Source organism: Micromys minutus (assembly GCF_963924665.1).
Source record: "Micromys minutus genome assembly, chromosome: 4".
Lineage (NCBI taxonomy): Eukaryota > Metazoa > Chordata > Mammalia > Rodentia > Muridae > Micromys > Micromys minutus.
The window spans coordinates 62,710,234-62,735,394 of record NC_137973.1 but is presented as its reverse complement, the minus strand read 5'-3'; the positions used below and the strand labels follow the sequence as shown (position 1 = coordinate 62,735,394).

Below are 25,161 nucleotides of genomic sequence, written 5' to 3'. Positions count from 1 at the left end.
GCCTTCAAGAGCAGTTTTTAATTAAATGACTACTAAGAATGTACTACAGATGAGGCACTCTGGAAGCTAGACACCTCCAGGAATAACCAATAACTATTGAGATATAAATTATGTCTAGTGTCTTCTGTGGAGAGCACTATATCATGTCCTCACAGATCTGCTAGCTGTGCCTGAAAGATCAGAGGGAAAGAAAGCTTATCGTTTGAACTTGACATTTGAGCAGGTCATAAAGAATGGGGAGGCATCTTCGAGCCAGAGAGAGAGTGCAGAACACTCCAGAGAGAGGAAGCAAAGATAAAAAGCAGGAAGGGGGCAAGTCTCAGGAAATCAAGCCTTCCTGTGGCTGAACACTGGTAAGCGCTGTGTCCAGCGGAACAGGAAAAGCGGGTTGGGGTCCATTTGGCCTCCTTCCAAAAAGCACAGGAAGCAGAACACAAGACCTGCACTTTAGAAATGTCCTGGTGGATATTCTGTAAAGACTCTTCGGGGACAGGCGGATGGGAAGGGGCAGACTACGTGTCTGCATGAAGTCCGTGACAAAGGAGATGAAGACAGTCTATTACATACTGCATATGCTATTACTTTGTAATCTCCTGTAGCTACAGGCTCGCCAATTTACCTTTGTGCCTTCAAAACTCTCAATTTATATTTAAAGAGAATTAAAATAACTGTCTAAATTACTAAGCAGAAGTTTTCCAATAAAAGGTAATGAGATCTTTAAATTAAAAATCAATTGTGCAATAAACACATCCTCAATTTTATTAAGTTGGATCCTGATAATTGAACATTTAAATTTAGTTCAGATGAGCTAAAGTGGCAAACAGAGACATGTATAGCCTACTTTAAAGGGCCAAACTGTCATAAAACTGTGAGCAAATTGAGCTGTCAAACCATCAATGACAGGCAGAAAATTTATGCAGCCTTAACATTTCTCTGCCACAAGAGAAGATACAAGTTGTTAAAATGATGCATGCACCATGGTTATCACATCTAAATATGATAAATACTGTATTGCTTAGAAGCCACTGGACTTGATTCCATCTCTTCCAATGGTAACCCAAGTGCCAAAGATCAGCTGTGTCAGTTGATTAGCTGTTTAATCATTGTGTGTCAGCAGAAAACCCATCCTTATACAGTCGAACAAAGAAGAAACCATTACTTCTACCTTGGACAAATTGTGTTAGCTCTGAGGCATGATGTCTTGCTTGTCCATGATAATACAAGATAGATCTGGGGCTTGGATTGTTATAGTATTTAAATGGGATGATTCATGCAAGGTCAATGATGCACCGTAAAAGATGTGAAGATAAGAAAGAACACGTTTTAAGAAGCATTTCCTCTTAATCATCTCCAAGCAGAATTACATGACACACAATCACACAATCTGTCCTTTGATTCCAAATTCACAGCACATAAAGTGAGGAGCACTCACCTAGAGAATGTATTATGATGCATTTCTTCATCTGTATATTGTACCATCCTAAATTCTTCAAAGTATCTCTTACTTTCCTGTCAATCAAATGCTCTATTTATCTTTGATTTGAAACATACTTCATATTCAAAAGTTCTGAATCTAAATTTTCAAAGTCTTCTGTTAAGAATGATCTACTTTGCTGTACACAGATTACTTTTGTCTCAAATTTCTAAGCTAAATGCATTAAACACCGCAAAACCCGAAAATAAAAATACATGACCTAATATGATCTTTATAACTCAACATCTACTATTTTAACTTTACACTGGTTTACATAAAGAAAAAAGCATTTTTACAGGTTTACTTACAGAAGCCAGAGTGTTGCTTTTCATATAATGAATGCACAATAAAGATTCTTCCATCAAATATTTTATATTAATATTGTTAACTACTAGAAGATATACTAAGACATCCCAGAGAAAGGACAGATCCATTTAAAATGCTAAATAACCTGGCCACTTGTTTAGATAACACCACCAACAACAATAACAAAAACAACTAATGCAGGGACTCAGAGAAATAGATAACAATACTCTTTCTAAAGTTAAATTCAAGTTACCCCTTAGAACTTGAGAGCAGGAGTTGGGGGAAAAGATTGAGGGGGCTGGAGGAGTCAAGGACACCACAAGAAGACCTACAGAGTCAACTAACCTGGATCCATGGGGGCTCCCAGAGACTGAGCCTCCAACCAAAGGGCATGTGTGGACTGGACCTAGACCCCCTAAAACGTTGTAGCAGACATGCAGCCTGTTCTTCAGCGGGTCCCCTAACAACTGGAGTGGGGGCTGTCCCTGACTCTGTTGCCTGCCTTTGTTGCCTGCCTCTGGCTCTCCTTCCCCTAGCTGTGACACCTTGTCTGGCCTCTGAGGGAAGAATAAGCTTAGTCCTACTGATACATGGGCCAAGGTGGGTTGGTGACCATGGGGGACTGCCCTTTCTCTGAGGAGAAGAGAAGGGAGGAAAGGGGAGAGGGGCTTATGAGGGTGGGACAAGGAGAGGAAAGAGGGAACTGTGATTGGAATGTATAACTAATTAAATGGAAAAGAATGGAAGTTGAGACCAGGATGCTAGTTTCCAGAGGCCAGGGGCAGTGAGGGAAAGTAAAGATGCAGCTGGGCAAATCAGTACCGCCATGACTAGGATACAGAGTCACAGCACTGTTGTATAGCAGAGTAACTGAAGACCACAGTAAAGCACTGCACTTTTAAACACCTACGAGCAAATGTATGAAATGCTTTCACCCTAAAGAAATAGCAAAGAAGGAGACAATCGAATTTAAATATCTTAGGACAGATGAAGTTCCCTAAATATGGTATGATATCCCACTAATATGCATAATTTTGTAGTTTTACATATCAGTCAAACTTAAATAACAAATTTAATTATATTACATATAATTATATAATAATTATATAACATTCTTGAAAAGACCAATGGGAGACTAGTGTATAATGAAAATAATTGGTAACTTCAATTTGATAAATTAAGTTAAATTAATAGTTAAATAATATAATTAAATCGTTAATTATGTGCTTGAAAATCTTCTGACTTAATACATATGCCATTAACTTTACATTTGCAGCCTGGGTTAGCACATCCAAACCCACCAGTTATAAATCCTCACAAATGACTAAGGCCCAGCAGTGTTGGCTATTGAGCTTCCCTTTGATTGTGTTTAAAATACAAAGTTGGTTTTTATAAACAAGGTAAAACCAATGATCCTCTTGAGGAAACCGATCTTTTACCCAAATCCTTCTGTGTTACCCTTTACAGCAGGACAGTCTGAGTCCCCGACACAGCACCTGACTCCAGCAGCAATGAGGAAATGCCAGTGGGCCTATTAAAAAGCAAGTACTGCTCACTTCATGAAGATGTCACTCACATAGTTAGGAAGAAAGTGCTGGATCTACTGTGCATTGTGTACAACCTCAGATGGAGAAAACCATCTGTCCTTCCTCCTAATAAAGGAACCCCTGTGAGCTCTTCTTGTGGACCATTATATTTCTGTTCAACTCTGACACCAAAGAGACTTTGAATTGACAGCGCTCTCCTCTCTCTCTCTCTCTCTCTCTCTCTCTCTCTCTCTCTCTCTCTCTCTCTCTCTCTCTCTCTCTCTCTCACACACACACACACACACACACACACACAAGCCCTCATCTCAAGCCACATTTCCCCGAAGTTTTGTAAGACTTAGTCTGAGATGACCAGCCAAGTCCTAATGAGAAGACTAGAATGTTGGGGACAAACAGGGTCACAGATGTGAATGACCCATCTTTGTACCACCTGGTGACACAATAGAGAGCAATGAACCTGGTCAACCATAGAGTGCACAGAAATGCCTTTGGAAAACAGAGAGAGTCGGGGAGCAAACTGCTTTCTGGAAAATACGTGCCCTTTAATGGCATCAAACATCTCCCGAAAGAGATGAATATACCCGTCTTCTTTTTCTACAAGAACAGTTAACAAATGTGAGCCTTTCCACTCAGCCCCAGGCAATAGTTACAATAGTCCACAAAACTAGTTTTTTACTATGTAAACTGGTTTAAAAGGCAACTGCTTGGTCGAGCTGCAGAGTTTGTCTCACCACCAACCTGATGCCAAAACGACAAGAACTACAGCACCGTAGGAAGGATGCCACATGCCCATTTGCCTTCCTGCGTGCCGGCCGTCCTCATGCGTACCCATCCCTCAGCCCAACACCACTACCCAAGGTTAATCCAATCTGTTCTGCAACGTTTCCCCTGGCCTGTCCTCTCTTCCCCACCTACTGCACTCACAGAACTGAGCATGCTTCAGTGAGCGAGTCTCCAAGGAAGTAGAGGTGAGAGAAGGAAATTTTCAAAGGTTTCGGGCTGAGTCATGTATTATTTTTATGGTAAAAGTTGGTAGGCGAGGGTGGTCTAGGTAGAAATTGATCTATAGTAATCATTACTGCATTTTCAGTGTGGTGATCCCACTACATCAAAAGAAAGCCATTTTAGAAGAGCATTGTGCTAATTTTTAAGGGTAGAGACCCTCTTATTTTAGATAGAGATTTGTCCCCTTTTACCATCTACTCCTGGACCAATGCTCCGTCCCACAGAAGAAATAACCCACAGGGCATGGGAAGGCAGTTACCATGCTCTCCTCAGCGCCACGACCGCCACCTCTGGACTCGTCATTCCAAGTCGTGCCCATCCGCCCTGCTCTTTTTCCTGTAGCAGGAGTTAGACTCGTTTCTTGGTTCTTCCTCTAGAACTACTCTAGTTTGCCAACATCTCTTTTCAGACCAAAGAAAATACCATATTTATGATTCAAACTTTGGAACGCACAATAGAAATAGCAGTTCTGTGTTCCAGGAACAATTCTTTGCCCACTCTGCATTCGTTACTACTTCTCTCTTTCCAATCATGCTTCAGAGAAGGATGTGGAGGTTGGGAAATCTCTGCTCTCAGTGAACAATGTATTTAACTAGACAGGAACTCACGGGCCACGGCCATTATCAAGCACTCATAACAAGACTGCCTTAAAAGACTAAACTAACAGGTAGTCACTTCAAGGCTGAAGAACAGAAGGCATGGCTAAGCCAAGGCAGGGGTGGAAGACAGTGCTGATCTTCACCAAACCTTTAGATGTGAAAACAACCTTCTGAAAACATCCAGTGGCCCATTTGGATGGCCCCGAGGAAACGCATGTTTGCCATTCAGCAAACAGATTTGTCTAAAGCCATGAGAAAATGTCATACTAGAAAATGAACTTGGAAATCATTCAGAGGACAGATCAAACAGTATCCTATCCAGCTGCCTCTGCGTTCATAGCCCAGCAGACGGAATGTGGGGCCTGGCATCTCAGTGTCATACTGGAAATCCTATTTTTCACCTTTAGAAGTCAAACATGTGCTGTTACTTGAACAAATGAGCTAAATGAACCCAGCAGTCTGGGCCACCTCTGTGAGGCAGCCCAGTAATTGACTCTGATCTCCATCCTCCCAGACCCGCCATAACTACCAGCCAGACGGCCGGCGTGCACATAACTGAAAGAGCACGAGGACTGTATCCTGTCTAGTGTTCGCATTTCCTACAGGCTGAAATCGTATCCTGGAATAAGAAAACATTGGCAGCCTTAGAGCAAATTTCTAGCCTTAAGCTATTAATTTTATTGAGTGGAGTCCTATATTTCCTAGGGAAATGTCTTCTATGTAAAAAGCTTATCCCTAGAGGTCAGGTGCATTTTACCAACTTCTACGCTATTCTGAAGAACCAATTGATGCTCTTAAATATATGAGAAATATATTCTTTTGAAAATGTATAATAACCTACTAAGATTTTAGGGCTGACTAGCTGGGAGAAATTGCCTTCCATTAAGAACGTAGTTAAAATAAGACTATTATCCCCTTAGTGCTAGCTGTCTAGTTTCACTTAATATTTAGGAGGAATTTGAGAATTTAAACATGACATTAATTTTCCTTAAATGAGGACTAATCTTGACAAAAAAATGAAGCACCTTAGATTTTCCTGATACAATGAAAATACCACAAACTATGCTGTTTATAGAATTAAAATTTTGAAGATTCCAGAGGCTTACAGCCTGCCTTGTAAGTTTCCTTGTTCTCAAGGAGCAACCCTCATATGAGGGTAGGAGATACCACCCTCAGGCCTCTTCCATGAGGTCAGGAGAATTCTGCCTTCCTGCTCAGCTGTTTCTAAGATCCTCGGCTCCCAGTACTTATGCCCTGGTTGGGGTCAACTCTGACTCCAGCATGGGAGAAACACTCACACTACAACAGAAAGTAACACATGTGCTACTTTGTTACGACTGATTTGAAATTCTATTTCAACTCAGTGTGGGCCTTATACAACTTACTGTGAGATTTTTAGATCCAAGGACCAGGAGATGCATGAGATTTCATTTTCATGCAGTTTTTTTTTTCCTAATATGGCTTTCACTTAACCTGAAGAAAATTTAAATTTCTAAAACATGAAGTTTATGAAAGCTGAATATGGTATTAAACTTTCAATTATGTGGTTATACCCTTTCCCATTTATTTGTTTGTTTTATGTAAACTACACTGTTGCTGTCTTCAGACACACCAGAAGACGTGGTTGCTGTGAATTGAACTCAGGACCTCTGGAAGAACAGTCAGTGCTCTTAACCACTGAGCCATTTCTTCAGCCCTCCCTTCCCCATCTTAAATGGGTATTTAATAATTATTAATCTGGTTATTTCTGAGCAGACCAACTGAGAGGTCATAGGCAGCCAGTAAGGAGAAAGCAAAACTAAGGAACAATCCTACACCTGGATGCTTTAAGGCTGTGGGTTTATTTGTTCTCTGGGAGAAAATGTAGCTGGCTATGTGATAAAGTGCATTTTAATTTTAATAATCATTCCTGAGGTTTAGTCTTGAAGGCTTTGTAGGAGGGAACTTCTGATAGTTTACTGCTAGACTTTCTTCCCTAAAAATTCCCTGAGCACAGCAACAGTCCTCTTAGGCTATCTAACTGTTACTGCAACCACAGACTCTCCAACCCAGAAGCAGCAGAAAAGCCTGCTTCATAGGGAATGTGATGGTTCAAAACGTATTTTTGCTTTAAGTTTGTTTCTAAAGCTAGTTCACCCCTCAGTGAAATCACTGTTTTTTAATGGGAACAGTAAAGTTCCCACTGAGCAATTCTTCAGTTCCCCTAGAACAGCAGGATACTGATGGGTTTATGGCTCAGCTTTAAACCCAGCTCCCTAAATGTCAGGGAAAAACAGAAACCAAAGATCCTACAAAGCCTTCAAGACTAAACCTCCAGAATGATGATCGAAATTAAAATACACTTTAGCACATAACCAGCTATATTTTGTCCTAAAGAACAAAAAGAAAATAAGGAGGCCAGGAGACAGAGATACCTCAGACTGCTACAAGTAATGGAAAGGGAAGGACCAACTATTCCCGCCAAAACACTACTGACTTGACATAAGGGGTCACAGGAATGAAACGATGGGAAATGTATTAATGAGTATTCATTATTCAAAATTATGGGTTTCACTAAGACATTGTCACACGTGTATCACACACCGTCACATATGTGTATCTCGTACTTCACTCATGTTCACCCCAGCACTTTCTCATGGGGGACTCCTTTCTTTATCCCAAAGTTACCATTTTATAAACATGTGTGTGTGTGTGTGCGTGTGTGTGTGTGTGTGTGTGTGTGTGTTTCTGTCTGTCTGTCTGTGTGTGTGTGTGTGCATACAGCTTATATCTAGATTCCATACATAAGGGAAAACATGGAGTATTTGTCTAATCTGGCTTATTTCGATCAGCACAATCACCTTCTGTTCCACCAATTTTTGTATCAAATTACTGAATTTATTCCACTGTGTGTATATACATTTCTGTCTGTTAAGGAAAATGGTCCTAGGATAGTTCCATTGTAAATTGTGCAGCAATAAACATGTATCATTGTAACTTAGTCTCTCCCACCATAGCTGCAGCAGCATTCTTCCAAATTTTTATATTATTCTGTGTGTGTGAGTATGTGCATGTACTTGCATGTGTGTGCTTGCAAGTGCATGTATGAGTCATAATGTAAGTGTCCCCAAGGCCGGAGAATGTCAGGATTCAGTTCTTGCCTCCAGAAATCAAATTCAGGTATTTTTTTTTAACCCACAGAGACATCTCACATCCTTGGAGAGCTCTCTACATGGCCTATCCGACAGCCTTGGAGAGTTCACTACAGTTTGTGGGTGCTATAAAACTAGAACCTTCATTCACTCTCTAAGTATGGTTTGTCCCCACGTTATGGAATGAAAACATCAGCTTTCAGTCAGCAATTGCACTCACAGGAAACTACAGCCATGCACCGCAGACATAGGCATCTGACAATCTATTGCAAAGTCACTGATGGAAATATTCAATAGCCAAGTATGGTGGCTCATGCCTTTAAAACCAGCACTTGGGAGGCAGAGGCAGGAGGATCTCTGAGATCCAGGCCATTCTTATCAACAAGGTGAGTTCTGGGCTATCTGGGGCTACATAATAAAACCCTCAAAAAAAAAAAAAAAAGAATTTTACTGTGATAATTGCCATGATTATATTAGTATTTTACAGATACAGTGAGGCTTGCACAATAAGTATAATTTCCCTTATAAGAAAGAATGTTCTCATCCTTTATGCTTTTATTAAAAATGTTGTTTGGTGTGTTCTAGATATTTCTTTGAAGCACCAAGAAAATTCATTTTGGCTATGTCTTCCTACATTACTTGATTCAGACTCTGTAAAAGCCTTTAGTATAAATTACTTACTCTCTCAAATGATTCTGCTTACTGCTTAAATTCTGTTTCTGTTGCTCCACCTCTGATGGCACCAATGAATCAGGACGAAAGAACAATTTTAAAGAGAAGATAGTAATATAATTAGCGTACTAGGCAATCTATTCTGTTGTATCGCAAGGTAAACTAAACGCTTTAACTCAGGAGGATAATCATGTTGAAGCCAAAGAAAGTTATATGACGTGTGTTTGTTCTTTCCCAAATATGCAAACTAGGTCTATAGTTGGTGTGGGCAGCCTCTGTGGCTGAGTTACACCCTGAGCTGAGGGTTAACATTTGGCCTCTAGACCAGACTAAACATGAATCAAGACTTGCTTTTTTTGGCAAAGTTCCTAGTCCAGTTACCTGAATGCATTTGAGTTGATTTTACACTCACCCTGACAGCAGGACACCCTAATCTAATCCTCCCCGAACACCAGCCTGGCCTTTCGGCTTTGCCGGTTGCCTTCGTTTCAGCTGGAAGAGCTCTACAATCTGTGTGCGTCCTTCCTCATCCTCCCAAGTGGACTTCTAACTGGGAAACACCTGACTACCCTCGAACAATCTCAGCCAAAGTCCTAAGACACCCCCCTTAACAGGTTCTCAGTGGATTTAAGTGATAAATAGCATTTATCAGCCCATGCAACTCCTAAACCTTAGCCATATTATTTTATGTGAATGAATGAAAAAACTGTGCCCTGATGAAATTATGTTTCCTGTTTTACAGATTCACGATAAACCAATTACCTATCTTATTGATTTCAGTGCCCCCCCCCACTTGTATTCTCTTGAAGGCCTTCTTCTCCATAAACATTTGTTTTGAAAGAAGAGTTCAGACAACATACAAAAAAAAAAAAAGAATCGTAGGTATTCAGACCAGGCCAGAGGAGCTAATGAATGGATTCATGGCAATAAAAAGAAGGTGATCAGAAGCCCACTGGGTTCTGTCTACCCCCCACCTCCACCTCCCACCTCTCACCTCCCCAACTCCCACCTCCCCACCCCCCACATCCACCTCCCACCTCCCACCTCTCACGTCCCCAACTCCCCACCTCTCACCTTCCACCTCCCCACCTCTCCAACTCCCCACCTCCCACCTCTGGTTGTACCCCAGCATCTCTTCCACCTTCAGGTCACAACCCCTGTGGGGGGTCACATGTCAGATACACTACATGTCAGGAATTTACACTGCAATTCATAGAAGTAACAAAATTACAGTTAGGACACAGCAATGGAAATAATCCTGTGGTTGTGGGATCATCACAATCCGAGGACTGCGCTCAAAGACTGTGGTGCTGGGAAGGTGGCAAGCCACTGTTCTAGTATTTTATCACGGTGTTGGACAAAAGCACTTGGTCTGTTTTTAGCACATTCTCAAGTCACATTCTTAAGTCTAACTTAAAGCAGCTAGAAGTGTATTGAATGATCATTACTCCAATACATCCTGACAAGCTATATATCCTGACAAGGCTAGAGCTGGGTTTTATAAATAAATGGAATTTCAGATGAAAACAAAATTAAAATTCTCTTTATATGCCCTCCCTGCCTCCAGAAAATAATGTAAAATAAAGCACAGCAAACATGGTTCAGGAGCAGATCCTGAAATAGTGGGGCATTTCCTGCAGGGACAATCTCTACTGTCAATAGACTCACCCACCAGACTCATACAGGAAGAACTGGAATTTGCTTCTCCATAACATTCACTGAAGGGAGACATGGAAGTTTCATAGATTATGAGACAAATACCATTTATGAGCCAACATTTCAATTTAGTAACAGAGTTACTAAAACATGTTGTGTTGACTCTGTTGCCAGATACAATCAGTGAAGAATACACGTCAGAGCACGGACCTGAGTCACTTACAACCACTTTCCAAACCATAACGTATGTCCTTGCAAGACCTATGATGACTAAGGACTGTGTCATTACACTTTGTCTTTTTAGTTATTTTATATTAGCCATTTACAGTGACCAGGTGACTCCCTGGAAGTGCAGAAATGGAGAAAGGAGAAGGTCATTGCTCAGCCATAATCTCCGAGAGCACAGGGCAGAGGCAGCCCTTCCAGTCAGGCTGTTGGAAACATTTGTTGGTCCCTGGACACAAGAAGCTGGTCTTCCAGTATGGTTTCAGCTTGAAACAAACTGTTAAGCCTCTAAGAGCCACTTACTAAGCCACGCCCACTGATGTAGGCACAGCACTCAGCACCTGTACAGACTTGGCGTGTAAGCTAAGCTAGAAGGAATAACTGGTTTTAGCAACCACGGGAAAGTTGACCAGCACCGAACTCAGTAAGCGTTCTTACCCAGAAGGCCATGGGATTAAAAAACCATTGCTGCTGTGAACGGTACCATGGGATTTGGCTCTGTTTCTCTGCCTACCCTTTGAAGTATGACTTCCTCTCCAGTTGCTTTAGAAATGTGGGAGAAGCACTGTCCCCCAGAAGAGGCTGTCCATACCACACCCTTCCCAGTTATCTGACATGGATTCTCTGGGAGGCATCGTATAACTTGGTAAGTTGTAGCTTGATAATGCTAATGTAAAATGAACTCTTGTCTATTGATAGGTAATTAGCCAGCGCCAATTGGCTTCCCGCTCTCATGGCGGGCAAGTCCATTTTGCCTTGGTTTATCTATCCACTTCCTATTCCTAAACTATACCAGTCTTTAAGCTTTGCTGTAAACTGGAGAGAACATCTTATTAGTCTCTTCCATAGCAAGTTAGGGTCCTTTATCCATGTTACACTTACATCAGTGTGGAAGCAATCATTTCCTATGGTTTTGAAAACTGTTTTGAAATGTAGGGATAATGTTGCTCTCTGATACTGACATTCCTCAATAGTGCCCATTGGGTGGAATTATGAATACAGCTGTTCCCAGGGAACGCTAGAAGCCTTGGGACCAGAGGGAGACCAAGGTAGCTGAGGAATTGAAGGGGAGGGGCTGGAGAGATGAGTTAGCCGTTAAGAGAGATGGTTAGGGTTAGAGATGGGTATAGCACTCCTATAGAGGACCAGGATTCAGTTCCCAGCACCCACATCTTTTTAGCTCCAGCTCTGGGAGACCCAGCATGTTCTTCTGGCCTCTGAAGGCACATGCACACAACTACAGACTCTGTCTGTCTGTCTCTTTCTCTATCTCTATCTGTCTCTCTCTCTCACTTAAAAATAAAGATGGAAGGAAATTTTTATTTTACTCTATTAACAAGAGAGAGAGAGAGAAACAGTGACCTGATCAGAAAGGGAGTACAGTCTTCTGTCCCTGTAGTTTCATGGGCACATGTGCCATTCCAACAGCAGAGCCTGCTGGGACAGCGCTTCTTCCGGAGTGTCACTCCTGCTCCTGTGCGTGTGTTTGCTGGGCTCACTCTTAGATTTCAGACTCTAACTGGCATTATTTTATTCATCACATCACATCTTATAAGCGTGAAGCTGGTGTAACTGTTTAAAATGCTAGTAGCATGTGCGTACAGTTAAGCAAAAGTACAGACTGGCAATAAATTGAAAATGATGAGGGAGTGATATATGATACACGTAGGGCGCTATGCAGCTGATTATGAAATTCCTCCGTCTAGGCTTGCTTCCTGACAATTGATGATGGAAACATGGGGTGGGGGGTTTCTGCTGGAAAAGAAAATGAAGGCTTAAAGTAAAACATACTCTGAGTCTAATGCATTGTGGGTTATATAGAAAAATACAAAATATACCCCAGGTCTCTCAACCCAAGTATATCCTTTGCTATAAAAGGAAATTAGCCATTTTTATATTGAAAAAAAAATGGCAGCATAAATTTTGCCAGTATACATTGCATTCCTCATTCAGAACTTGATTGCAAGAACAAGCCTGATATTCAGGAAACCATCCTTAGGAGTAGCTGGAATTTAGAGCCCTAAATAACTCTGCACAGAAGGAAACTGAATACAAGAACATAAAAGCCTTCGTTTCTTTACGGATGTCATTTCTCAATGCTAGAGGTTTTCTTTCATTAAAAACTTCCAGATGCATCCCATGAATAGACGTCAGTCAGGTTTCCAGGCTTACTGTGTAAACTGTGGGCTGTGGACCCAGCAGCACTGCAGCCGAGGGAGCCAGCATTAGGACATAACAGTTGCTTTGGTTACATCTCTTTTCTCATACTTTACAATGCCTTTACTTGACATATGATCCTTCTCGCCTTCCTTACTTGATCAGCTCTCTAATCTTTCCTGCTGTGTATTTACCTGACTTCTCCCGAAAAGCAAAGCAGCCAGCTAAATCTAGACGTCCTTGAAGTCCTAAGACTGAGACTTCTGTAATCAAGGGGAAATTGCTCACCACTGACTTTTACAGTTGCAGGGTATTCCACTGCGCATCCTACAAGGTGACTAGGGCAGGTGCAGTACTCAGTCAAACAACCGCCCAAACCTGCTGACATCAATGGCAGGTAGAGGATCGTCTTTCAATTTCCCTCTGCAACACTTGCTACAGAGGAGTCCAGAGACAGACTTATACTTTCTCTGTTAAATGTACTAAATGCCTCACCCATTAGTGGATAAAATGTCGTTAATTTCTGGAAACTCTATAACTGCTGGAACCTACAACCCATGCTAATATAAAATTCAAATGAATAGTCATATCTGTCTCGACACTTTCTCTATAAAAAAACACTTAATGATGCATTAATGATTTTAGGTGCGCTGGTGCTTTGCCGCATGTGTACCTGTGTGAAGATGTCAGGTCCCTGGAACTACAGTTACAGACAGTTGTGGAGTGCCATGTGGGTCCTGGGAATTGAACTTGGGTCCTCTTGGGGAGTAATCAGTACTCTTAACTACAGAGCCATCTCTCCAGCCCCTTTCTCTATATACTTTAGCCCCATCACTTCTAGAAATGTTTCTAGTGTAGAATTCTGGAGATGAGTTCTGTGTTGACAGGTACAGTTTCTTTCTAATCACAGCTGCTGCCAATGTGATGCTGGCATCTGCCTTTCAGCGGGTTTTCTAACAGAGTTCTGTAGAGTCCTAAGATTCTTTGGAGATGCCCCAGGGGCCCTCTGAGGAAAATGGTGGACAACAGGTTTTAATTCTCCTATTTAAAAGGTGGGGAACTTGAAAACCAGCTCAGGAGTTTAAGAGTATATAAGGCTCATGTGGAGAACCAGAGTTCAAGTCCCTGCAACTATATTAGGCAGCTCATGGTCACCTGTAACTCTGCCTCTAGGAGATATGTCACTTTCTTCTGGCCTCTGTGGGCATTCACATATTCATGAATAAATAAAATCTTTTTAAAAGTGGTCAGCGTGCTTTAATTTGCTTTGCATGTCATTTTTGTGTTTGTGTACCTGTATATGAGCATGTGTTATATAAAAAGGAGAAATCAGAAATGCTTCAACTGAAGCTGTTGTCGACACTCCGAAGACTTATCTGGCTGTGTCTATAGATGTCAGAAGCAAAGACAACAGCCTCACATTATTCTGGAGTCTATGAAATTTAAAGCTGAAAATCCCCATTTCATGAAACCGGGTGTGATGGTACACCCCTGTTGCCACGGCACCTATGCAGTAGAGACCGGAGAATCAGATCAGATGTGCAAGGTCATCTCCTACCTCATTTTGATTCCAAGGGTAGCCTGAGCTACATGAGACTGTGTGTAAATAAAGTAAAATGGGATGGGTTTTAAATATCGTGTCTATAAAGGACTGCAGCCTTCAAACCTGAAAGACACCCCTGGCTTCCTCCACTAACCTTTCCTATTGCAAACAGAGCTCAAGAAGTCAGACTGGGAAGGGAGACTGTAGAAGCAGGAGGGGCATCCTGATATTCAGTTCACTTCCTACTCCTTGTGACCTCAAGGAGCAGGTGCTTGCCACAGACTTCTGCCATCCAGTGACCTATAGAATGGCCATCTGTAGGACTCTAGGACACCAGTGAAAAGGACTCACTTTAATGTGTGATTCTTCACTTGCTCCTGCATCCCGCTGTCATGCATTTACTCCTTTACATCAAGTTTTAAGTAGGTTTTTTTCTTCCATATAGACTTGTAGAGAAAATCCCAAAAGATACCAACAATCTATTCATGTCTGGAAATCAGGCATCTAAGCATACCAGAGTCCTTTTTAAACAAATTAAAAAAAAAATGGTGGGGGTACAAAAAGTGTTAAGTACCATGCTACATAAAAACCACAGAATGAAATTTCACCCCTTGTGGCCATCCAAGGAGGGTGGGGATACTTCTGTGTTTAGCTCATCCCAAGCTTTCAGCCTGTAGTCCAGACTGATTCATGCCTTGTTTCCACATTCTTGGCTTCCATTAAACTACCAAGTATTGTTCATAAAGGCGTATGGGGAACTAGAGCAGTTTCTCCTGATAGGTCTTGGATGGCTTCCACTCAAGATAACAGACTGATGCTATTTGGTTGTCTACTGGGGATCCCCCCCATCATGAAAGTGCCCCCAGCTACAGGGTAGTCCTGATTCTGGCATGCCTCCTCGCCTGCTACCATCTACCTAATCCCCGCGATGATTGAACATTCTTTCTCCATTCTCTAAACCTGCCAGTCAGATGATGCTTCCGTCAATACCGGGCACCTCACTCTGCACAATGACAAAGCAACGGGATGCAAAGTAGGTTATTATAGCCCTACAGGAGGGCTTGTTCCTACACATTCATGCTAGAAAGAGCAAGAGTGAACTGAACTCCATGAAAGATTAATACCCCCCCTCTCTGATAACTCCCAGCTCATCAAAACATGAAATCAGTAGCAAAAGGGACATTTAAAGAAATAGCTTCTTAGTGTACAGACAAGCATAGCCAACAAGTTAAACGCAGGACACTGCTTCAAGAGGCGATTTGTCCTTGGCCCTTCGACGAGGGCATTTTGCCAGCTGTCACTACTAGACCAACTGAGAGTGACACACCCAAACTGTTGTTCTCATTAGAAGCAAAACAATTTAACACAAATGCTTGGTGGCACTGCCCTGTCACACTGTGCTGTTTAGTCTGACAAGAGAATGTCTGCCACTATCACTGAATAATATCCATGGCCTACAAACTGCTTCTGAAGCTCCATTATATAACCAAGATCTATAGATTATGACTCTATTGCTTGCTGTACTCAATTTGTTGCTTGGTCTCAATAGAAAAAAAAAAGGAACAGTAATAAGAAACCATTTTCTACACTTTATATAAGGAAGGAATTTACGGGGTCTTCAGATACTGTGGGAAATTTGTCCTTCAGCCAGACACCTGTGCCTCTCTCCCTCCCGGTTATGAATATGAGGTTTTGCAATGTACCTACACTTTCTCTCATGTAATATATAATCATTCTCATAGATGTGGAAGGTATTTGGGGACCTCCAAAAAGATCTAATGATCTAAACCTCTTCTGTTTGGCTGCCTGGCTCCTGCCTTCTCTATCAGCTTCGACACAGATGCTCATCCATAAACAGACCTGATTTGTATAAACTTCTATGTAAGACACCAAGTGAGAGCCCAAGACAGACTCCTATCCACAGAATGAGCCAACGTATTCTCTCATCTGAAGGTCTAACTTTATAGAGGCTAAGCCTCCAAGGCCCAGCTACCTGGAAGACTCTGCTAAACAGAGCTTTGGTGGATAGAATTTTTTGTTGTTTTTCATTTTTCTGAAATTGCTCCAAAGCAATATGTTTCTAACAAAAGCTTCTCTTTAGTTCACAAGTAAACTAAATGTGAGCTGTCAGGGAGACACAGGTGATCTAAAAATAGACCTCAGTGAATAGCTGCCCAACTACAATCCTTAAAGTGGGGGAAATATAAATTATAGCTCAGTAAAGCTACTAAAAATAAGTCTGAAAATGAGGCCGATAGGTAAGCCATCTGCAAATATCTTATTCAAAACTGCAAAGATACTTTTGACTACTCCATGCTCAAGTAGCCCAAGTTCTATGTACTGTAGTCAGAGTTCACTCACATTGTCAAAAGATCTCCCTGTAACAAGGACAAACAACTTGAGAGACTAATATCTGTATCTGTTAAAACAAACATACAAACATTACCCATACAGCAAAAATTGAAAGTCTAGTGTGGTTATCTGTATGGATACATTGTTCCGTTAAGCACAGCTTTAGCTCAAAGCTTGTTAATTAGACACTTGGTTCTGGGCAAGCATCTCAAAGACTCTTTTCTCACCTATAGCCTGTAGCTTTGAGCACTAGAGGTAAGTAGCAAGGAAAATGACCGATTTAAGGGTTTGGCTCAGGAGTATAGCTTAGCAGGGTGATGGAGACAGAACACTGAAGAGGCAAACAGATAAAAGACAACAACTACAAGTTAACCCACACCCTAAGACATCAGAGTGCTCACAAGAACCTCACCCTACAGGAAAGAAAAGCATTTTCTGATTTGTGTGTGTGTGTTTTCCCCAGATGAGTAAATGGGACACACTTTGGTTCAGCCAAGGTCACACATCATCACTATTCGATCCTGAATCGCAGCTGGGGAAAGGAGGGGGAGGTAACCTGCTCTAAGGGGTAACCTGCTCTAAGTGTTCATTCTCTAGTCCCCATTAAGTCTTAGACTTCCGTTTCCTCGGATGTGGGCATAAATCCTCACCTTGACTTTAATACATTAACTATTTTCCCTGAGCCTTGGCCTCCTCATGTATAAAAGTAGATCACTAGAAGTTAATTTTATGGATTGTTATGAAAATTAGAGAGTACATCTCTTACATTAAGAAACTATTCTATAAACAGCTCATCCTTCTCTCACAGAAGCTCCTTCCTGTGAGAGAGGAAAAAAAAAACCAACAAATTATAAGTTTTATTATTTCCCTACATCCTACCTGGAAAAACCCTTCAGGAACTTCAATCTATCAAAAGCTATTAAAGCAAACACAAACAACGTAGCATTACTTTTTTTGCTATGGGCCTTTGGCTCTGTTCCTGAGACTGTCAACAAGAGTGTCAACTTCAAGGGGTGGGCATCTGTCCACAGGAACTGAGCTGAGGTCACAGGCCTGTCTAGCTCTGTCCTGCAAACAGATGTCTTTGTGACAACTCTTAGTCACAGTGGACCACAGCTAGAGTCAAGCCAGGTGGGAAGTGCTGTATCTCCTTTCTAATCCTTGGCTGGCCCGCTCATTCCCTAAGACAACATCACTGACTGTATTTCAAGATGGTTTTTTCCAGGATACAGTGTAAAACATTCATTTTTGTAATGCCCGATTATTATGCAAGCAGAAGGAAGCGTTTCCAGAGCAGTGATTATTTCATTCCATGTGCTAGAAGGTACACACCTTCCAAGAGTTACTGTTTTAGAAGCCAGGTAAAATCTGATGTGATGTGGGTCTCTAGTGGTGGTGAGAGGTAAAGCAGCTGTTACTGAGAGTCAACCACCACCCCCCCCCAAAAAAAGCCATTTAAATTGACCTGTCATGATGAGAAACACTCCACCTTAATCTTCCAGGATAACATAAGGCCAACTCTAACGTATTAGCTTTCTTCCAGATCTGGTGATAATTAGGTTACATTTAACATCAAGAACTGTATCTTTAGAGATAATAGAACTCAAAGCAGTAGAGGTCACTTTTCAGCTTTTTACCAAATTCAGTAAGAACCCAGCGAATTAAGCATGAACTGCTTTAAATACAGTTAGCAAAAGCAGCACATACCAAAAGTACTGGACTCCAAAGGGTGTGGTCACTGACTTTCAGCACCAGGTGTCTGCAGAATCTAAATAATCCCAAGCAGCGATGAGGTGATTATGGGTTTAATCCTCAGAGGGAAATGTGACTTCCTTAAATATCTGCCTCCTGAGGTCTGTCCCAACTTAAAACAACTAAGAACGAAAGTCACATTTTCAAATCTGAACTCCTTGACTTTTTTTCTAACATAAGAGGTAACTTAAATTTTCAAAAATTTACATATAATGTGTGTGTGTGTGTGTGTGTGTGTGTGTGTGTGTGTGTGTGTGTGTAATTTCTCCTATGGTACATGGTAGGCTCGTGTTCTGAAACTGAGCTACCTCAAGGTCTCCAAACTTTTATTTTTTAACTTTATTTTAAGACTGAATCTTATTAAGTTGTAACCTGGGCAGCACTGAGCTTGCCATCCTCCTGCCTCAGCCTTCTGCATAACTGGGATAAGAGGGGTATTTTAACCATCATTCCAGCACGGTCTTCTCAGTCAAAAGCCTTTATTTGAAAAAGTATATATTTCCAGTATACTGAGGAATGTAATTGGATACTAATCGTGCCATAGGGGCAGTGAGACAGCTTAGTGGGTAAAGACACTTGTCACAGAGTGCTACTGGACACACACGATGTGAACACAGACACACTAAATTTAATTTTTAAGAAAAGCTTTTTCAGTGTATATGCCATACAACCTGATATTTATATTTTAACTGATGTGTGAGGTGACAGCTGTGTTGGCTGTGACAAAAAAAATAATTCAGGATATTAAAAAATACATATACAGGAACAAGCCTTTCCATTACAACCATTCACCACTTAACAGAGAGAACTGGGTTGTTTGACACTTTCCTGCACTGTGCTTATCCAAACTGAAATGGCTACATTATCAATAAATGACATGATCTTGTGAGAGCTCCATCCTGCATAATGTGGTCTGCCCTTGACCGGCAATATGCAACATCTAACTATACACAGCACCAAGTATCATATTCTTAAACATTAAATAAAATGTAAAAGAATCACTCCATGTGCCTGATAAGTGAAACTAAATAATTCATAATAAATGAATTACAGTGTTTATCTGAAAAAAAAAAACACTAACACTTGTGGGGTTTTATGACGTATATTCTTGAATCTGCCCAATGTTTGGAATGGCCATCATCCAAGACCTTTTAAATTGTTAAATCTATAGATAAATATCAAGTCTCAGAGGTCTGTGAATGGAGAGTTACAATTACCCTGGCTGGATGGGGGTGGGGAGAGTGATATTCATTAATGTCTCTTTTTCCAATTCTCTTAGGTATTATCATTAAAACAGTCCCCTAAAAACTCCACAGGAATCCAGTAAAAACATAAGAACCTGTCCTGAGAGGGCATTAGGATTGTAATAGCTCAGAATGGGAGTTCGAGAATAGCCTTCATCTTCTGCTTCAGGACAGAGGAGAGAGCCTAGCTGATGAGAGGTAAATACAAGCCAGTAAGGAGGTAAAGGGTATTCACACATCTGTTTACCAAAGGCACATGACAAACCTGTCCTGGTAAAGCATTAGACACCAGGGAATTCAGAATCTTAAGAGTTCATTAGTCATTTTCACCACCGACAACAGGAACATGACAGAGTTTAATAAGATCATGGATGACTTTCAGTGAGACTCTAAGGACTCTCTCCTTATATACCATCTTGTGCCTACATTATTTACGAAGATCATCCCCGGCTTCCCTGCTTTCCCACAGACCTTAGCATGCTGTGTCAAACAATATTTAGGGCTTTTCTGCCATCTTTTGGACTGAGACGTGTTGGTTTTATTAAAGCAGGTTGGGTCAGCAGTCTTTCTTCACGATTATTACAGGTAGACTTGACAGCACAAGACCTGTTTTCTTTCTCCCTTTTCCCCCTGGTGTTCTGCTGAGAAGGAAACATTGTTAAATGAGGTCCGTTTTACCTGCTGGGCAGTTGCACTCTGAAGGTGCCTCCCTGGCGATTCTGATTTTAGCCGTGTGTTCATAGGATTTCTGTAGGGAAAGCAGAGGGATTGACTGAGTATCAGTAGCACTGAGAGCTGGACTCCCGGGGGCTCTCTGGCCACACGCCTGCTTTGCCATCATCTGATAGCTTGAATAAGGAATATTTACATATGTACTTGGACTCTTGTCAAAAAAGTAACAGAATCCAAGTCCTAAAATAAGACAATGACCACTGACGTGGTAGCAGGATTGCAGGGTTTGGCTAACATCTTTCTCTAGTTCCCAATTACCACCACCCCCTCCTTCAGCCCAGGCATAGCAGTCAGTGCAGACGCCAGGCAATGATACACGGCAGGTCCGAAGACACTGGCCAAGAGCACATTCGTGAATGTTAACTCTATACAACCTCTCCATTGGAAGTCAACTTGGAAAAAAAAAATTAGTTAAAAGAAAAAAGCCCCCTGACTTGAATTGAAACCAACCTTGAAGATAACTCTGTTTCAAAGGCTCTACCTTCCTTGATACCCGCATCGCGTCCTTTACCAAATATAAAACTTTTTCAAAGTGTTTGAACATGAAAAAAGGATTCGAAGGGCGGAATTTATGGTTCTGAACCTCTGCAGGGTTGTTTCACTTGAAAGTGATTGCCTTTTGTATATGAATAGCACCTGTTTCCCTAGCCGTTCCCTGTGAAGGAGATATGAGATCTTACATCAACAATGAGCAGCCTCCGTTGAAGTGAGAGATCACAAGAGACTCCAGAAAACTACAAAGAAATAAAATGCTCTTCCATACGCTCCTGTTATCCGGGCCACCTTCTCTCTTTTGGACCGCCCCCCCCCCCCATATATGTTAGCATGCAAGCACTACGGAAGAGTGAGTGAGTATATCAGCTACAGACTTGGTACTAATCCATACCCCAGGTACTGAACACGCGCTCCACACTTGGCACACACAGTCAAGCCAACTATGCAGACAGTAAGGGTCGAAGTCGGCCCTGCACGGCAGGACCCACACCTGTGCAAAACAGTATTCACGTGCAATACCCAGCCTTTCACACCTGAGCCAAAAGACGCTCCACTTTCTCCTGAACCACCGCCTTCAGCTCATCCATGGTGTCGGGCAGCAGATGGAAGGAAGGGGTCCCTTTAGCAGATTCAAGAGCAGCAATCCTCGCCTGGAGGTCGTTGGTTTTCACCCCAAGATACAAACAAAAAGCCACCGCAACCACTGACAGGAGGGTCGCTAGGGCCGTGCACGAGGGCATGGAGCCGGCACAACGCTGTCCCGAGGGACGAGGATCTTCAGATCCCCCTCCTTTCTCTGAAAGCTTCTTCACCAACATCGTGGCAGGGTCGCCGGCTTCCGCTAAGCCTTCCACCCTCTATCTCCTCCAATAATCTTAGAATGAGAGGAAGGGCTGGTTCCGCCAAAGTTCAGTCCCTGCGGCTGCACAACTAGTTAAGAGTCGGAACCCCGGCTTGGAGATGGACCTGCGCGTGACTCGGCGTCCGGATCAGCAGGCGTGGACCGTCCTCCAGATTCCTTCTCCCCTTCCAGCTCGGAGTGAAAAGCACCCTCCGGCCGGGGACTGTGTGGCGCCGGAGGTGTGGGGGGTCACAGCTGAAATTAAACCCACCAGGGCAGCTCTTCTGAGCCCCCAAAACCCGACACCTCCTTAGTGGTCCCCCGCGCAGAGGCGCAGGGTCCGAGAGCCCCTCTCCCTGCTCGGACCTGTTGAGTCTGCCTATCTATCTCTCTACCTTTTTCCACCCGCCGACCTGTCTCCCACCTGGACCAGTTCAAGGCCAAAAAGAAAAGGAAATGCAGTGACCCGGCGAGAGCTTGGCCCCCGTAGGTAATAGAGGAATAGAGGAAAGAGGAGAACCCAGTGACCCAAGCAGCGACCGCGAGCTGCGAGGCCCCAAAAGTATCTCCGCAGACCCGCGTGTGCGAGCCTTAAATACCCCGGGATGCTCTGGAGCGAGACAGTGCGCGCGCGCGCCCGAAGCGCGGACCGCCCCCTCCCCCAGGAGCCTCCTTATTAACATAATATATTCACCTTCGCCCAGCCCGCCTGGACCCACGAAGGGGCGGGAGCGCGGGTGGGAGCGGAGCGGGAGGTCTCTATTAGCATAACATATGCAAATAGCAACAGCAGCCACTGTGATTGGAGAGGAGCTTGGAGACCCTTCCCCCTCCTACCACCGAGGAACTTCAGCGTCCCCCTAAGGCCACTTCTCTGGCCTTAGCCCAGGGCCGAATTGAGGTCTGCTGTGTGGAGTGGCTTATACTGGCTTAGCCCAGCGCCCCCTCTCTATTTGGGTTGAAAAATGGAGAAATGGCCTCCTGAAGGGAAGAACGGAAGCAGAATGCTCCGGCTCTCCAGATCCTCGCTCAAAGGCAGCCGCAGAGCACTTCCATCTAGCCTTACTGCAACGTTTCCCTCCTCCCTCAATTCGTTCCCACATGCCCAGAGGCAGGGTACCTTCCCTACTTCCCTTCCTTCCCACGCCGTGCAGCAGATTCTCCAACCGACTGGGGAAGTTTTCTCGCCCCTCCCCCCGTTTCCTCTTGTCCTGGTGCTGTTTCCCCCAGCTCTGGACTCCTACTCTGTACTAGGGTGCTAATGTGTTTTCCTGATTCGCTGTTTTGTGAGTGTTTGAGGCATACACATGTCTCAGGATTTAGCAAAGAGCTGAAGAATGAAGTCAATTTTTCCTCTTCCTTGACTTTCAGCTTGCTATTCCCTCTGGCTCAAATTACAAAGTCTCTACTGGGATTTTTTTTTTCTAAATTGATAACAAGTAGCATTTTGCATCCAATTGGCTTTGGAGAAAAAAAAAATAACTCTTTCACCAAAAGGCCTCCCTTTTTGCCTTCTCATCTTAAATACTGCATATGTTTCTTTCCCTCCTTAATCGCTAACTGCAACCAGTCAGTCACTGCTATGATCAATGCATAAAATACCACACTGAACAGTTGCTTCTCGTGTGTAAACCGTAGCATCAAGGGAGAAGCTGGATAGACAGAAGACACTAGCTGAGAGACTGTGTCTTCTAGGCATATCAGGAAGCCTGCACCCACGACATCTCAACAAGTGGTCGCATAAATAAGATCTCAAAACCTGAATAACAACACTGCTCACAGTTTTCACCCGGATCGGGAAGCTTGCATGAGACCCCATGCCTAGAAACAGGGGATTGATTCAAACTAAGTATGTTATCTACCATTGAACTCTACCCCCAGCCAAAAATTTTAATAAGCCAATTCTTTCCACATTCCAATTACCCTCAGTCACTTACAGTGGGTGTGAGGTGGGTGGTGGGGGTGCTGGTGGTGTGTGTGGGTTGCACACTTTTTGCCGGTCCTCTCAAGTGTTTTTTCCTTGAGCCCTTGCTTTACGCCATCTTTTTGTCTAACCATACTCTCCCCAGTGGAATTCCTAATTACCGTCTTTTAGTTGTTGAGTAATAAATGCACATACCAAACCCAAACCTCCTGAACCTCAAAATCATACAGCTAACTATTTGACATTCTTCTCTCACTAGCAATTACAACTTAACCTACATTGTTCCTCCAAGCTCTGCTTATTCCCTGTTTTCCTTCTCAGTATGGAGCTGCCCTGACTTCTCCTCACCCTCCTCTCCATGTCCCCCTAAATTCCCTTCAACAAGTCCTGTCATCCTCAGGTTGTAAACCTTAATGTCCCCACCTGACATCTGCCATCTCACCATATGCTCATCCCTCTGCATATGAAAAAATGAAATATGAAAAAAGAATAAAGACCTTTAAACGGTTCACACAAAACACAAAAGCCACCTTCCACTCTGATGCCAACCATGGGGTACACAGGTCAAGTGGATGACACCGTGTACTGTGGCCATGAGAGGGCCCTTCAGCATCTCACATAAGCTCTGAGAATGATCAGACCTCAGTGGAGAGATAAGAGTTGGAATTTTATGGATTTGAGACCTTTATCCAGAGGATTAGATTTGCCTTATGCCTTTAGTGGGCATGAGAGCTCAGAAATGTGCCAGCCATCAGCAAGCTCAAAGAATGCATGGATTAGCAAGGCTCTGGGGTCTGAACCCACTTCATTCTATAGAGTTGACAGAGCATCATTACTTAGACTTGTACATGGAGACAGATACCAAAAAAACAACACAAGTTAAAATAGCTCTAAAACGTCTATGGTCTAGCTGACTCCAACTTGCCTGTGGTTTGTATCAGTAGAGTAGGAAAAGGCAAACAGCTGATTGATGAACAGGACTGTGATGGAAAGAATAATACTGTGCATGTGCAACACACACACACACACACACACACACACACACAAAGAGAGAGAGAGAGAGAGAGAGAGAGAGAGAGAGAGAGAGAGAGAGACGTGCATGCCCCAAGCTCCAAAACATCAAAGTGACAAAACATTTGTAGATGAAGTTAGCAGTCTTAAGATGGAAAGACTTTCTATGTGAACACAAGGGTCCTCACAAAACAGAAGCAGAATTTCAGAGGGAGAGGAGCTGTGTCAATGAAAACAGGGCTTCTGGGTGCAAGTACTATCTCAGAAGATAGAGGAGTGTCTAAAGTCTTTATTCTAGAAGCAAGAAGAAGGAGTGCAATGGGTTCTCCCCTAGAATGTCCAGAAGAAAAGCAGCCCTCTCTCAGTCAACACTGGGAAATTAGGAACCTGACCCCCAGGACTATAATTACTAAGTTTGTTTTGGTTTAGCTGGTAAACTAAGGCCTAGAAGTCAAGCAAGCCATGCAGTATGGAGGCCTTGCATCCTAAGGATTT

General features: G+C 42.8%; 1 protein-coding gene across 1 annotated transcript in view; it reads right to left on the bottom strand.

Annotated features, from left to right (window-relative positions):
• Positions 1–21,708, bottom strand: part of COL25A1 (collagen type XXV alpha 1 chain) — a gene marked incomplete at both ends in the record, with an annotated part of 368,416 nt that extends 346,708 nt beyond the window's left edge. Inside the window, 2 exons of the mRNA XM_080916476.1 lie at positions 20,342–20,411; positions 21,424–21,708. Of these exons, the coding sequence (XP_080772602.1) occupies positions 20,342–20,411; positions 21,424–21,708 (355 nt within the window). The remainder of the gene's footprint in view (positions 1–20,341; positions 20,412–21,423) is intronic.
• Positions 21,709–25,161: the final 3,453 nt, after the last annotated feature.